The following is a 16,957-nucleotide window of genomic DNA, read 5'->3' as shown; positions in this document are numbered from 1 at the left end:
ACTTTCGTCCATCTCTCTTTCTAGATGCTGATGCAGTGTGTGCAAAAATGTTCATTTTATTGCTGGTTTTTGGTTTTGTTTTTTTTTTTTCTCTGATAGTGCTTGAGCCCTGCAGCGCTTTGGCTGGGGCTGACTTCAGAGAGTAGGTAATAAGTTGGGCACAGTGGAAATCAAACAGCAGCATCTCAAAACCTGGCCCCATTATCTCCTCCCTGGCAGGGCCAAAATCTTCCTCTTAGTCCTTACAGGCTTTCATGGAAAATTTTATGGAAAGATTCAGCATCCTTTGCTGTACTACCAGTCTGAACGCTGGGTTTCTTGATTATTATTTTTTTGTGTGTTGTGGGTTTTTTTTCAAAATTTACAGGATCTGTGGACACAAAGCTTTTGCAGCTGGTGCTGCTTTGTCAATGGATTTCCACATCCTCCCAAATTCAGGATGATGAGTCACCCAGCAGAAACAGGAAAGGAGTAGCAGTGCCGTCTCATCCAAAACACATCCCTATTCATACTGATGCCTTATGATGCTGCACGTTAAGTGTGATGAACATTACATTGTTTTGTTTTCCTAGAATGTGCAATTAGCGGAGGTATAAAAAGCTGGTGCTGCTCACAGGTTCTTTGATAGCAGGATGAGAGAATAACAGCTGAGAGAAGGTGAGAAAAGCAGGAGGTTCTCCTAGAGATGTCTTGGCTCTTCTGAGTTGGGACCCATCTCTGCTTTCCAGCAGAGTGCTGCTCTTATGAGACCATTGCCCAACATTTTTTTCTAACTTAACTCAGTCCAAGGCACATTTTATGGTTAATAGGGCAAATACATATCAGTTAGCAAAAGCTCAGCTCAGTTTTCTTCCTGGAAAGCTGGCTTGGTCTTGCAGTTGAGCTTATCTGTACTTTAATTTCCTAATAAATGACATTCTTCACAGGAAGCAAAGTGTGAATCAAAGAAAGCAGATGATGATCGTATTATCTCCCTATATCGTCTATCCCAAGTAAAAGGCTAAAGCAGTGCAGCGTGATATTCTGTCTTGCATTAAATGTTGCACAAATTAAGAAGAATAATTAGGAAGTGCTGTCTGTTTCTGTTAAAAACGCACATCCAGTGAGTAGTGAACATGTCCTTGTCAGGTCATAGTTTTTCCTTCCTTGCCTGTGTATATTCCCCTTATTCTCTAACTTTATTTTCACATGGTAAAATGGAAAAGGTAATAAACAAAAAAACCCATCTGATTTCATCCTGGAACAAGTGTATACTGATGCACACTGGTGGGATCTTCAGTTTTCTCACCAGACTTCGGCTACATATTCAATTTATTGCATGCGTTCAGCTCAACCTTGGGAAGCTAAGACCTTGAATATTGATAGAATAAGTCCTTCTAACGTCCTGAACTTGCATACCTAATCAGGTGATATATTTACTTTCTTAATCCCTCTTGACCTCCTTCCATATGTAAATTACACAGTTGGAAAGCATATATTTCAGTACCGGATAGGAGATCCAGCTGATTACTCTTTCAGTAATTGCAGTGCCTTGCAGTGCCTGCAGTCCCAAAATTTCTTGAAAAAATCCTCAATCTTAAGTCTCACTTGGCCGTGCTATGCCCTTGACCACTAATAAATTACTTTTAGCCCATTTCTGTTTCTTTTGAAAGGAATGTGCATCTACATTTTCTTTAATCTCCTGAAAGCCTGCACAAATTACACCAAAAGGCTCTTTGGAAAATTGCTTGAAAGCATTTTCAAACAGGTAAGATACCAACGCAACGATCACAGTAATCTTTTGGAGCACTTTCCTTTGAATTCTTTTGTGAAACATTGAGGGGTTGTTCCAGGCAGTTTCCCTACACACCCCTAATGCCATATTTTATTTAATATGACCAAATGGCACTCCTTGTTTTATGTAAAGAAACCTAGTTGACCTGGAGGAAGGATCTCAAAAGCAAACCGGTCTTTTGAAAGTCATAGTGATGAGAACATGAATAATAATAAAAATGAATGATGCCATCACTTCCTTTTCTGGAACTTTCAGTTTATTCTATGCCTTTAAAGTAAAAATTATGGTGATATTCTTTAGCATTGATTTTATTCAAATAGCACTGATTGGGTTTCTCTTCTGTTGCGATTTTAATCCAGGTTGGTTTTTTGATTTGTATCTTGCCCCTTTGGGACTGCTTGGTTTGCAGCAGGAGACTTGTCAAGTTCTTCTGTCCTTGCAAATGTGCCTGACGATGGTTGGGCAGCAGACCAGGGGTTTTGGAGAAGACCTGTCATTTTGCCTTGCATTGGTCTTGGCTTAGGAAGACGCTCAAGCTCAAATGCATCCCTGTTCAGGTAAAAATACAGCATGGGCTTAATTGTTTTGCCATGTAAGAGCATTTGTTCTTTTTGGACATGAATTACGAGAGCAAACTCTTTCCCTCTGTTCAACTCATGTAAGTATGATACTTTGATTAGGGCTTAATAATCAGAAAACCACCATAAAACCAGAATGTGTTTCAGAATAAATGGCTAGTACAGGTTATGTATGGCAGCCCTGGAAGCTGTAGTGTGTTTGTTAGTGTAGGACATCTCAGGGCCAGGAGCCCCTCTCATCTAGAGATGAGAGGAGACCCCGCAACTGATTTTTATCCCTGTTCCGTTTCCTACCTCCCACTTGTGTTGTGTTTAATGCTGTGGTTTAGATAGGACCATGACCAGCAATGGGGCTGGTGGATCTTGCCTAGCCCTTCTCAGTACTTATGCTATGATGGAGCAGCTGGCTGAAGAATTTCCAGCTCTTGGGTTTCACCACCATTTGTGCTGAACGTCATATTCATCAGGAAGGGCTGTGCTCCATATTGTTCCTCAAATGAAACTTAAAAATTAAAATATGTACTCAAAATCATGGTAAATGTATATTCAGCTTAGTGTCCTATAAATAAATTTTTAAAAAAGGGGCCAAAATGATGTCAGCTAAGGACCTAGATTGATCTCATCTGTCTTTAGGGAGTGTCAGTATAGAGGGTCTACATGTGAGCCCCTCACCACAGGCTCTTGCTGGAGCGAAACAGGGATTTCTTGAGTGTTACTCAGCTCAGCAAATGTAGAACTGCTCTGAGTTGCAGTGAATCCCTTCACCCATAAAATGTATTGGAGATAAAGGTGTGTGAACCTCTGTATAATAACTGATCGTAGACCTCTATGATGATATTTAACTTGGCAAGCCTGTTCCTCAGTGCTAATTTTAACAAGAAGAAAAAAAAAAAAAACCACAAAACTGAAACCTGCAAAAAGATGCACAGGAGACAAAATAATTGTGGGGCTATCAGTGCATGTTGAGATTTGGACTGAAAATGTTGCGTCTCAAGCTACTTCAGGCAAGGTTTTCCTGTCATGGAAAATGAATTCAGCACTGACACTGATTTTATTATACACTCCAATAAAACAGGTTATTGAGTTACATAGGTTATATATAGTTAGAACAGACAGATACTATAGGAAGTACAGTGCTTTCTTCTTTTTCACTCTTATGAGTGAAAATTTTAAGCTAGAATCAATTTTTGATGCCCTTAATCATGAGAATATGGATGAACCTTTGTAACTTCTTGCTCAGCTGAGATGTAATGAAGCTGAAATACATCTTCATTGCCAGTCGGTACCCTTAACTGTGTTCAGAGCATCTCCTCCTCTGCCAACGGTCATATAAAATAATCCTGACAATGTATTGTACCTGCTTCCAAGACATGATTTCCAGGCAGTCAGCAGTTGTAATTTTCTACTGAAAAAAGGTGTTGATTCTTTGTGCTAGGAAACGATAAATGCCATGCAAGAAGCTGGTGTCACCTGCAGGTTGCAGGATGGCTGGTCTAGGTGTAAGCAGTACGTAAATACCCGGTGCAAGCTGCTCCTGAGACACACCAGCTGAAATAAAAGGTTCAGGAAGGAACTGAAATATGTAACTAGCTTGATTTTGCACTATTGAGTGTCACGAATGCAGGGCGGTTAAAGGAGATGAAGAGTTTGGGGAGCACCATTCTCAAAGAGACGTACCAAGAAACCGCTCCTTTTCATGCACCAGAGCCTGAAGACACGATCACACAGAATTCAGTGAAGTACGTGATAGGTAAAAGAAACGTTTGCTGGTTTGTCAGCCCTTGTGAAAGTGAGATGAAAATCGTAAGACATGTCAACAGGCTGCCAAGTGGGAACCTGGGGAAAGTGGTGCCTGTAGTTTGAGGATGAAGAGAGCTAGCTAGGTGTCCCATTCAGTACTGTAATGAAGGGGGGAGAGAGAGAAAAGGGAAGTTAGGCAAAAATATGAAGACCAAAACCTCAATGGTAGTTTTCAGAGTCATGTTTCTAATTCTGGTTAATAGATGAGTGGAATCATATGTGTGTGAGGAACATGTATTAAAGCAGACAGTGAGGCAGGAAGCTTCATAGATGAGGAAGCAGCCAAGTGCTGTGCTGTTTGCATCAATATGTTCTCCGGCTCTGCATAGGTGTGTATTGCAAGGCACATAAACCATGTCAGGTATAACTTGAGGTGGAAATTTGGAAGGAAGATAAAGCACTGAAGTTGCAAAAACCGACATGAAGTATATTTGTGCCATTTATAAAACCTCTGTGCTATTGCAGTAGCTTTGGGAGGACTTTTTGATTCTGCTGAAGCTCTTCAGGTCTTCACTTTCATGTTCTTTTTCATAATCTCTTTATCTTTTGATATACCAACACCAAAAAGATCCTGCCAATCTGTCTGAAACCATAAAAAAAGAAGTTGCCCTGTTTATTGACCTCTGCTTGAAAGCTGGAAACTGTACTTCATTTTCTTAGATGTTTTCCTCATTTCTCCTCCTATATTATTATAATAATCTGTCTTTCAAGCGTGGGACAAGATGAGAGCCTAAGAATTGCCAGTCTGGAGCAGGTCCTTATGGTCCACCCGGTTCCTTCTCCTCTCCATGGCAGGACCAGCACCAGATGCTGCAGAGAGGTGCAAGACCTCCACAACAAGAAGACATGGAGGATTTGTCCTTCCCCCTCTCCAGGTCCATGGATGCTAAGTCCCATCAAGAGCTCTGTTATTTTGGTTTAAGCTCTCTGGTATGAAATGTCCTAACTCCTTCTATGATGGGTGTATTCTATACTAATTATTGTCCCGGATGCGTTAGATTCATACTGAATTTTTGGCATCAGTGACATGCTCTGATAAGGACTTTCACAAACAAGTATTTCTTAGACATGGTTTGGTATTAATCACCTTTTACTTTCATTAAATGCTGCCTTGTTCATTTTGTGCCAGACTGGGAATTTCCCGGCCAGTTGCTCCCTACTCTTGTCCGTACCTCCTTTCTGGAGGCCATTGCTTAAATTTCATCTTTCTCAGATATCTTTCTTTCTCATCTCCTTTCTAAAGTGAACTGCCCTTCCCTAATCCCCGTTAGTTTTGCAATACTCCTTTTGAGCTGGAGAGCCTGGCACCACACGGAACGTCCAGAGGAGAGCAAAGCACTGATTAATAGAGATGAGTTCTCCCTGCCTTTCCTTATGTGGCGTAATATCTTATTTGCTTTCCTGGACCCCAGTTGCTCATTGAGCAGATGTTTCTCTTCATCCTGGCACTGTTAGCACCAGTCCCTTTTCTGAGTGGATATAGTTCATTTAATACTTTGGATGTGGGGGTTTTTTCCTAACATGTATTATTTTACACTTATCACTAGTGGGCTTTGTACAGGCTTTTTTTCCCCTTAAATTCTTTGTGGTCCTCTCTGGTCTGGCTAGTGTTGTTAATACATTTTACTAGCAAGTTTTCTTTTTTACTAGTCACTTTTCATTATTAATACATCTATCAAACAATTGTTAATGGCTTTTTGTTTCTCTCCCAAAAGTTAATAGAGGAGTGGTGCTGCAGTACATTAATACAAAATAAATTATAGAGCCTCCTCCATGAGCCAGGGGAGCTGGCGGGGGATATTTTTACCTTTCCCAAGCTTCACGAGCCAGCCCTCCCCTGTGCCCACAGGGCAATGTGTCGGTTTTAATGTGCATCATTGCTAGCTTTTATGGAGGGCTGCAAACTCCCCCCATGTCCCTGGCCACTATCGCTGAATCAGGACAACGAGACCAAACGTCCTTTCTTGGCTGTTTAATGCCGACCGTTGTTATCAATGCCTTTATCACAGCAACAGCGCAAATCAGTTCCAGTGGGAGACAGCAAGTACACCCTGTCCAGGACACTGAGCTCGGGTCACTTCAGGCAACCAGCCTTTTCCCCCCTTGTTTAAACTGGCAGTGAGCTGATATCTTTTTAATTGAAGTGCCCAGTGATAGAAGCAGCATGTGTGCTGGAACATTTGGTGGCTGGACCCTACGGGAGGTGATGAGGATGCTGCGGAGGGCAGATGCTCACGCGTGCACTGGGCATTTGTCAGTTTGGAGTCTAACTCTTCTACCCTTATTTTGCCTGTCTTTCCTTTATCCCCTGCCAAAGGATTAATTTAAATACATTCTCATTTTGCTATCTTTTTTTTTCTTCCTGCCAGACTGTCTATACTTGATTTGCAGTTAATTTTCCAGAGTACGTGCAGCTTCTTGGACAGGGAGAAAAAGTCTTCTGATGTACGATTCTTGCATTGAATCATAAAGCTCCATTTCATGTCATTTTCTGGCAAATGTAATTCACTGTGGGAATTATGTTTGTGGTTCGGATCTTGGGTCTAAGACAGCTCTTTCCTATAAATCATTAGCAAACAATACAGGAGCTCTGTTTCTGATTGACAGCTCAGTCAGTATATATCATTACTCCACTCTGGTTTATTTACCTTTTTCATTAAGCCTAGGTGTAGAACTGCCCACATAAAAAAAATAAAGAGTAAATTAGCTTCAACAGGAATGATTAAAGCTATTACCATATTTTAATTTATCACCTATTACCAGACAAATGAGTGCACACCGACTTTGTGCTCTCCCTCCACTATGCTCTTCATTGCCAGCGTTGCTTCTAATAACAGAAGGTACTTGACACCACTTAGAGCACAGTGCCCAGAATGAATCCAGCACCTCTTAGCATCCAAGTTCAGGTGAAAAATAGGACTGCTATCTCATATATATTTCATATAAAGCCATGCTTGTTGTAATTGCAAGTATGGAACAAAAAGATATCATTTCAGGGGAGAGAAGACAGAAGAAGCAGGAACTGAAGTGCAGGAAAGGAATAGAGAAAGCATAAAATAGCAATTATTAAATAATTCTGTGTCAGAAACTCTCTGGCTAATATATTAAATCCTAGAATAATTTAGTTTGGAAAGGCTCTCTGCAGATCTTTTTTCCTCAGCCCCTGGCTCAAATCAAAGCCAACTTCAAAGTTAGATGTAGAGTCACATCCAATTGAGTTTCAAATTTAGCCAAGAAAGGATATTTCCATCCCCTCTCTGGGCCCCAGTTCCACCCTCCCTGTGGATGTGTTTTCTCCCAATATTGAGTCGAATTTTTCTTGCAGCAACTTGTGCCCGTTGCACATCATGCTTTTGCTGTGCACCTCCAGGTAGAGCATGGCTCCGTCTTCCTTCTAACCCCCCAGCAGGTAGCTGCAGATGGCATTAAGGTCTCCAACTTGCCTTTTCTTGTGGCTGAGCAAACCCCGTTCTGGTCCTCCCCTCAACGCTTTGTATGCTCCAAGCCTTGGGAGTGCCAGTTCCACTACGAACCACTGACAGTTACCCTTCCAGTCTGATGATCCGGCCAGTTTTCCACCCATCCAGTCATTAATTCCCTGGTCCTGGGGGAGACCATGCTGAGACACATGCTGTGGTCAGGGTAAACAACATCCGCGGCTTTCTCGTCAGCCGCTGAGCCAGTCGTCTCATTAACGAAGGCAGTCAGGGTAGCTGGGCATGATTTGTGCTTCGCAAATCCATGGTGGCTGTTCCCAGTCACCTTCTTATCCTTCACGTGCCTGCTTATGGTTTCCAGAAGGATTTGCTTCATGTACTTCTGGGCAGGGAGGTGAAGCTGACTGGGCCGGCATTCCCCTGTTCATCCTCTTTGCCCTTTTTGAAGGTGGGTGTGATGTTTCCCTTTTTCCAATCATCAGGGACCTTCCCCATCACCATGACCGTTCAGAGATGACAGAGAGTGGCAGTGACATCAGCCAGCTCCCTTGGCACCCTCAGATACATCTTGTCTGGCACTATGGACTTGTGTATGTCCAGGTTGCTTAAGTGGTACATAACTCATCTGTCCTCTATCGACAGTTGTACTTCACTCCTTCAGACTCTGCCAAGACAGCCTGCTCTCGGGCACATGGGAGCAGAGCTAGCCGATAAAGACAAAGCAAAGAAGGAGCTGAATTATCTCAGTCTTTTCTGTGTCCTTTGCTGTTAGGTCCCTTGCCACCTTCTTCAGTGGGCCCATGTTTCCCTTAGTTCTCCTTTTGCTGCCAGTGTACCTGCAGAAGTCCTTCTTGTTGCCCCTCTTGACAATGTCAACTCCAGCAAAACGTTGGCTTTTCCGATGCCAGCCCTGCACAGCAGCTCTCACAGACCCGCTAAGGACAGCATCCCCTGGGATCCCACTGGCCGGACCCCTGAACAAGCCAACAAGCCAAAATCCATTGTAGTGTAAATTCACACATTTCTCATTTTTGTTACTGTGTCTTCTTCCCTACCTCCGTTTCTCCTTTTTCCCATAGTCAGTCCTATAGTGTTGCCTATATCATCGAGTAACTTCACTCCCCTGGTTCTCCTTCAGGTTCTCCTCCAGGTTCTCCTCCAGGTCCATGGCATCCATGCAGCCTGCACGTGCCACCACCCTGGGACATCAAGGTGTGGTGGGAAGCGCACTCCTGACCCAAGCTAAAGCACCGATGTAGGCGCATCGTTAGTCTGTCTCTGCGGTACTTGGGGTCATAGCCTTGTTGGCTTTCCTGCTCCCTGCAGTGTCTGTCTTCTGCCCTTTTGACTCTCGAGGTGTCCGATAACATGGCTGGTGAAGGTGTTCAGTCCTGTGAGAGAGGAGATCAGAGAAAGCGTCCAAGATAGGCAGGAAGGCAAGATGGATAAAGAAAGTGTGCGTGAAACTGCACAAGGGATAAACAGGCTGAGAATTACACTGATCCAGACTTGGCTGAGGATTTTTGTAATGTGAAGAATGCAGGTTTGGGTGAAGTTGAGGGAGGATGCGGTGGAGCTTGGCCAGTAAACAGCTATTGACAGAAAAAGCTCATTGGTGCTATTTAAAGTTGCAGGTTGGCTTGTCGGGTTTTCACTGTTTTGTGGTGTTTAATTTGTTTTGCTGTTGATGCCTGACTGATGTCTTGCAACTCCTACTCTAGGAGACTCTAAAATGAATTCCTAGCAGGATTTGTTTAACATAGATGTGCGATATTGGGGTGTACTTTTAATAAATGTCAAGACTGACGCGTATTGGTCTTGTGCCACCAAGTAGTATCTGTCCAAACGTGATCTTTTCCTTGATGCTTCTCTAGACGTGCGAAGCTTCAGCTTCTTCACTGAATTTTTGGCTTTTTTTTTCCTTCTTTCATGAGAAAACTATCCAGCAATAAAGCACAGAAGAATATAGAAGGCAGATTGGTGTTTGCTGTTTTCAGTTCATTTACTGAAAACAGCTGGTAGCCATTTAGGAGAATGGGAGAAATATTGCAACTTCTGTCAAGACTGAAAGTAAACACATGATTAAGGCAGAATTGACAACTCCTGTTTCACTACCAATTATTTGTCATCATGCTTTGGTGAACGATATCAAGATGAAAATACATTGTTATGATGTGGATATAGATATTATTTATTTGTACTGGCATAGAGTGGCTTCATCTGCTTGCTAAGTGCCTTGAAAATACAGCGAGATGAATCGTGGCTGTCGTTTTAACTCTTTCTCAGCTGGGTCATTCCCAAGGATTATACAATTAAATTAAAAAATTTAATTGTATAATCTTTCAGGGGAGGGAGGGGAGCAGGAAATAAGCAGAGTTTATATCTGTCCTACGTGGGAAACACAGGGCAATGTACAGTTAAATGGCTGGCTGTTGGCTTGCGCAGTCCACTCCCCGTCATTGTACAGCTCGTCTTATAAAATCCTAACAGTGCTTCTATAATGTATGAGTTCAAAACAGTCTTTTTGAAAAAGCAGAATTTTAAAACCCAATAAAAACTCCAAACCTCTCTTGTTTTGTCTTCGCAAGGAGCCTTTTCGTATGAAGTGAGCTGGTGGCTTCTCTTTGAATTGTCTGGCTCTTTGGAGTGGCAAATTAAGACTTAATGTGGCATCTGCTACCTATTAGCGTTTTTCCCATACCAACAGAAACATGATCGTGTGTGATAGTATTGAATTAGTCTAAAGATTTCTCTGAGAAATCATAATCTTTTAGAAAACATCCCTGCCGGAGTCTGTAAAATGTGGTGGGCTGCTCCATAGCTTAGTTTCAAGAAAACTTGCATTTCTGACCTGTATGTATCCTAAACAAGCATCGGGTGAAGTCTAGTTTGGTTTTTAGCTTTTGACAGAGCAGTCAGGAGGTTCATCCGTGCTCTTCGCTGCCTGCCAACGTTTACAAGCAGTTAACCTCTCTCGATAGCAAAGGTCATGTGCATCAAAGATGGAGCTGTAAGACACTGATGTCTTACATGAATGAGAATAATCTCACAGATGGGGGAAGGCTGGAAGTGAGATAAAAATTACAGTATTAATTTTTTTCTTAATTCTGAAGGACGACGGAACTTCATTATCCAATATGCTTAAAATTGAACGACCTAATGAAATTTCACACCCACTAAATTTAATCATGGATTACTCATGTGGGATTTGAATCAGATAAAAAGGATGCCTCAGATATTTGGTAGCACTTGCATAAGGTAATAAAAATTCTGCAGTGTTCTTTGTCCTTTTCAGCAAACGTAAATTGCTTGACCTACTTTCCTTTACTTTTTTTTCCTTTTTTTTTTGGCATTCGTGGACCTGACCCTGACTTCCTTCTGGGCATCAGTGAACAGTCAGTCCTACTCTCACATACAAGCAGACGGATCTCAGGAACGTTTCCTCCTGGATGTTGTTAGCGCACGGTGGATTATTGCTTTTGCTGCAGTAGTTTGAGGCTGGGAAGAGAAATACATATTTTAGTTTGTGTACAAAAAGGCCTTGCTGATAAAAGGATGTTATTGGGAGCAGGTGAGAGGTGGATACTGGACTAAGGTTCTGCTCAGGACTTTGTTTGCAACTGCTGAATGATCTTTTGCAGATCACTTTACCCCTCCAAACCTTAGGTGTATGGACTTAAATGATGTTTAACTCACAGGAATGTTCTGAGCCCCTGAGAACTGACTGTGCCTTTAGCAACCTTCAGACAACACATGCTCTGTGCTTACAAACTGGGGTTTATTCTCATTTGCTGTGTTTCGTTGCCACTGGTATAAGTCTTAGTTCTCTAGAAACCAAAGCTTATATTCACCAGCAGAGCAACACTTGTTTGACCGAATATATATGCTGTTTTTACAAGCAAATTTCCAATCAATAGGCATTGGGTTCTCATGATCTAAGTGCAGATTGATGATCTTGGATTCTGTCATTGACAACTTGTAAGCAGATGGTGGATCAAACCTAGTTAGCCTTGGTGGTGGTTAAAAGAAGAAGTAAAAGGAGCACATCTTTGGGGTAAATCTCTTCAGCTCTCCCCCCTTCTGACACAGCTACTGCAGCAGCTCCTACCCCTGCAGGGGCTAACCTAATGGGGAGGATTGTCAGAGCATGCTGGAAATAGCAGTGCTTGTGTATATTAGGTGGGACTTAGGGTTTAGGAGATTCATCAACGTCTCATTGTTCCAGGCAGCACCCAAGTGCAGAGCAAAACCCTATTCCTTGCCCCTAGAGCCTGAGACAAGCAGGTAAAGGTGAGTGATGGAGCACAGTGGCAGCCTAATTGTTATGACAGTTTTTGGAGGTAGACAGTCAAAGGAGTATTTTGAGGAGACATTCGATGTTTAGGGGGAATTCTAGCCTTTCTTAGTGGGACAGCCTGAGTGAGAGAGAGCACACGAGATGCTTATTTTGAAATGCCCTGAGTGAGCAGCACAATCAAGGCTGGCATGCTGGGGGAACCAAGGAGGAGTTGGTGCCTCACTACTGAATATGGATGGCTAAGGGAGGATTAGGTGATGGAGAACCTTGAAATAAGCACAAATTCCTGACTTGTGGTAGGGGAAAGGGAGCCAGTCAAGTTGAGCAAAAGAGAAATGAAGGGACAAAGATGTGCACTAAGGAAATGATCTTTGTAGCAGTATTCTGAATAGACAGTGGTGGAATAGCAATGTTTTTGTCAAGGCTGGAGGAAAAGCTATTGTGATAGTTAGGATGTGAGATGATAAGTAAGTGGATGGTTGCCTAGATGGATGGGGAAGGCTGTGTTTTAAGGGTGTTATGCACAAAGAACCTTGAAGACTTCAACCTAGTTTGATGCAGGAGCACAGACAGGTTGCAGTTGAAGATAGTGATGAAGTTCTAAGTGTGAGTGACAGGGAGGATGCTGGGCACCATCGATGCAGAATTAATGAGAAGAGCTTGTGGCGAAAGCTCGTGTACTCTTTGAGAGCTTCAGCTGATGGGTAGGCACCCTTGACATCCATGAAGAGATGTCAAGCTGAAATGTTATTTGGACAGGAGGAGTCAGGTCTACAGTAGACACTGCTTGAGTTTTCTGTATGGGAGTTAAGAGCTTTAAATTCCCTTTCAAGAACAGTTGAAGTTGGAGAAGTCAGCAGTCTTCACTTTTTGACAGATTAGGAGCTTGGCTGTCCACAGTACAACAAAGTCAGTAGACGGACATCTCAAGATGGAGAAAGAAACAGCCTTTGTTGTCAGATCTTTTCTGCTTTTGGCAGAACAATTATTTCGAAGCTTGCATGGTCTCTGCCTGGTGTCCACTGGGTGCCCTTCATCTTCAAAAAAAAAAAAAAAAAAAAAAAGAAGCTTTTGCCTTGCACACAGATATATAAAAGGATCCATCAGCAAACTGAACAGCAGCTTCAAATGTTTCATCAAGGAATATGAAATCTCATTCACAGCTGGATTACCCACAAGCTTCAAAGTTCTTTAAGGTCAAAAAGTAGTTAAATTGTATAGAACAGTGTGAAACAAGGGCACTGAGGCTTCCTCTGGAGGCACAGAGGAGCTGCTTGTTTTGAGTGCTGTCTTCAACACTTGGCCTACTACGTTTTTGTTCCTATAATCCCTTCCTACTAGCATTTTCTAGGTTTGTAGGGTTTTTTGCCAGTCTTTTCACACCGCCAGAATTAACAGAAGGCAATTTTCTGTTGGGTAGAAGCAAAGGAGCCGTTCAATTATAAAAGGCGTTCTTTAGTATTTGCAAACACTTTGATACACCTTTATGGTGGTAAGAGCTATTACCACTGTTATCTCTCAGGCTGCAGGATGATGCCATGTTTTGTTGTAATGGACAGCTGTAATTTTTGTTGACTTCTCTATGTGTGTGTCTGGAAGCGGTGACCATGGGAGGCAGGAAGGCTTTCTGGCCATGTTTATCCAGGGATGTGCATCTCCTGCCACAGCAGACTGGTATTAGGTGACCTCCACCACACTGTCAGGGATCTGGAGTGACTATGAACCAAAAGCAATGTGTTTGGATCTGTTCACTGCTGCCGACGACAACGAATCCCATCCATTGCTAGTTTCTTGGGAAAAAAAAATCAGTAGTTTAAATCAGATTGGTGCCTGCCACAGATGTTACTGTCCATATAAAAAATACTTGTAAGGCCAAAGAGTAAAGGCAATGATGGATCACAGGCAGCTGAGGCTCACTCAAGGAGTTGTTGTTGATGCCAGATACAGGGGAGATTTTTCTTCCTTTTTCAGTCTCCTGCTAACACATACACCTGCTTCACCTGCAAAGGAGTTCATGCTATTCTTGGGAGACACGATTGCCTGTCTTTGCTTGTAATGCGCTGCAGTTTTAAAGCCCTGAGTTTATCCTTCAATATAAAAAAAAATTACAAGTCTGCATCTGCCTGGATGGAATGCAAATTATTTGTAAATGTGGTGCACAAAGTGTGCTCCTGTGCTAACGCACAGTCAGAGCTGCTGATCCAAGGAGCAGGGAGTTGGGAGACGGCAGAGGTGAGATCGTGGTGTGTCCAGGCTTGTTAGGGACATCCCTTGAGAGTCTTCTGTGTTAGTTCCTGTCCTTCAATATCATCACTCATTTTGGGTTTCTCCAAAAATAGTCCTTTAAAAGGGGGTTGAAAACTGTCCTGAGAGCTTGGACCAGCGTGGAAAATGAGATTCAAGTTAGGGTATAGGGGAGAGGACACAGCCTTAAAAGCTGGAGCGAGCGGTGGAAGGAGGAACACCAGGAGCTATGGAAGAGGAGGGTGTCTGGTCTGCTGGAGGGGGGTGGAGGAACCAGCAGCGACACTTTGAATGAGTGTTTTGAAATATGCTTTGCGTTAATTTTATCCAGAGGCATTTGACATGAATTTAGATTTGAAATCTGCATTTGCTCATTACTGAGTGACTGATGAATGCCAGATCAGTTCATTACTTTTGGAATGGTTTTTTATCCTGTCCCATTATCTGGGGTTGCTCAGATCCTGTTCATTCATAGTTGCCTTTTCTGGATATAATTGGGTTTAGGCAAGTAAAATACTAAATGAAGTGTTGATAACGAGAAGTATTGTTCATCTTTCCAAAGATAGTTTAAGATTTTTTTCTGTCTCTCACTAACGGTGTGCTGAAGGCTGTTCAGCGGTAATTGTTCTGAGGTCTATACATTCAGATGTATTTCATCACTGTCAGTATATATGTACTGACCGTACCCTCGCTGCTGGAGAACATGATCTGTAGGAATTTGCCTGCAGAGCTGAAGATTTTCTGTCTCGATTCCTGAAGGCTGATACGATGGCTCAGCAAGCGCTCAGTGGAAGAATAACAAAATGACCTTAATACCTTTGAAAAGTTAACTACCGTGTTTAACTCAATAACATGGAAAGGAAATTGGTTTCCCTTCCTAAAAATGTCTCCTCTCCTCCTGAAGGAATAGATGAGGTCTCCATTTATCATAGCAGCTGAGATCAACAGGAAAATGTTACTGAGTTCCTGCGGCGCCTTTAATAGAATATGGAGGCAATGCCCTTAAGCTGTTCCTTACCCAAACAAAATGTTTGGTGAGCCTTCTTAATCTATCCTGGCAGGACCAGAGTCACCTAGCAGCAGGAAATGTCACCATAGCCAACTGCTAAAAAAAATTATATAATTTGTATTCCCATGGGACAACTCAGGAAGTGAAGCTGTACTGGAAATTAAGAACACTAGTGGAGAATCAAGTGAAGACTATGCTTAGTGTCTTTAAGATGATAAAAATTTTCTCGTGAAAAAAGAAAACATGTATTTCCCCTCTTAAAAGTGCACAGCTAATAAGAAGAATGTGCCATGACAAGGAATGTCAATGGAGTTGCAAAATGTTTAAAAAATGCCAAACCTACTGTCCTGCAAAATCTTACATGGAAGGGAATATGGTAAGAAATGGTCAGAAGGAAATAGCAAGAAATATGTTATGCTTTTGTAAAGGGCTCTCTCTGTGAATGGTTTTTAGGCTGCTCATCACCATCAGCAGATTTTAGAGCATTGTGCATTGTGTTTTATACAGCAGAAATTCCAGTTTAAACCTGATACGTCTCAAGGTACCAGAGTAAATATGTATATAACCATTGTACAACTGGATACCCGCTGAACATGACAATGTCAGCATGTAGTTTTTTTCTCTGGCACACACAGCTGAACCTCTGACTTTGCAAGACTTCAGTGTTTTCCCACATCTAAATCAAATTTTTAACACCACCAAGCCTTGTGCTCTGACGTTGTGTCTTTATATTAAATAGCCTGCTCCCACATCCTGTCATTTTAAAACACAGGAGCTTGGCCCAACCAGTCCTTGAGGGCTCTCTGTCTTTATACAGAGCTATTTGATTCCTGTATCTGTTTGAAAGTGTCTGAGGGCTTTCAAGATAAAATAGTTGTCTCCTTTTCACTCCTCTGTGGTAGTCATAGTAAATGCCTTTGTTTCCAGGTGTAGCTGAAGCACTACAATTCCATTTGAAAATCCTATTAATCTCATGCACCCAATGATAACATAAAAAAAAAGTACAGCATATGGTTCCTCTTCCACAGGCTTCCTATTATTCAGCATACACCTGCAGCGCTGTCAGAGCAGGGCTTCATAAGTACTTCAGAGAGAAATCAAGTAAAATTTCCCAGGATGTACCTTTTTTACTCCTTCTAAATCATCTCCTGTCTCCTACTCTTGCACTCATTTTTGACAGGAACATGGGACTGCTGACATGGCTTTTAGTCTTTATCCCCGATCTCCAGGCATAGAATCACAGAATGGTTTGGGTTGGAAGGGACGTCTCAAGGTCATCTAGTCCACCCCCCCTGCCATGGGCAGGGACACCTTCCACTAGACCAGGTTGCTCAAAGCCCCATCCAGCCTGGCCTTGAACGCCTCCAGGGATGGGGCATCAACCACCTCTCTGGGCAAGACCAGGAGTGGTCACTTGTCATCTCCCCGTTTCCTTGCTCACCCCAGCATGTGGATGCTGGAGATGGGGAGAATCCATGTAACTCGGTATTTAGGTGAATTTACCCAGATGCATTGATGGTGGCAGCCAAAGAGGTGTCACGAGGCCTCAAACTTGAGCCAAAGTTTTAATCCCCTGTGTTGCCACAAATGGGTTCAGGTGTGGATTACAAGAAAGAGAGGCTCTTCAGCAGCAGAAGTGATTCAGAAATCAAGTAAGGTTCTCCATCCAAAATAGCCTGGTATTTATCTCCAGATTCTTCCCATCACACAAATAGGAGGAGCTGGATGCCACCATATTCCTCAAATTTTCACCCATTAGAAATTCAGCTGAAAATTTGAACTTCAGCAAGAACAGATTTGAATTGGGAACATATTTAA

At 42.5% G+C, this 16,957-nt stretch overlaps 1 protein-coding gene across 8 annotated transcripts in view; it reads left to right on the top strand.

Annotated features, from left to right (window-relative positions):
- FAM168A (family with sequence similarity 168 member A) overlaps positions 1 to 16,957 on the top strand; it is a 199,548-nt gene that overhangs the window by 130,465 nt on the left and 52,126 nt on the right. Inside the window, exon 1 of one of the 8 annotated variants that reach the window (XM_069808656.1) lies at positions 2,301 to 2,331. The exons of the other annotated variants lie outside the window; for them this stretch is intronic. Coding sequence (XP_069664757.1) covers positions 2,316 to 2,331 — 16 coding nt within the window. The 5' untranslated portion in view covers positions 2,301 to 2,315. Of the gene's footprint in view, positions 1 to 2,300; positions 2,332 to 16,957 lie in introns of those variants that run through there. 8 annotated transcript variants of the gene reach the window in all.

The sequence above is a fragment of the Haliaeetus albicilla genome, chromosome 20 (assembly GCF_947461875.1).
Source record: "Haliaeetus albicilla chromosome 20, bHalAlb1.1, whole genome shotgun sequence".
NCBI classification, from domain to species: Eukaryota; Metazoa; Chordata; class Aves; order Accipitriformes; family Accipitridae; genus Haliaeetus; species Haliaeetus albicilla.
This window is presented reverse-complemented; position numbering and strand designations above follow the sequence as displayed.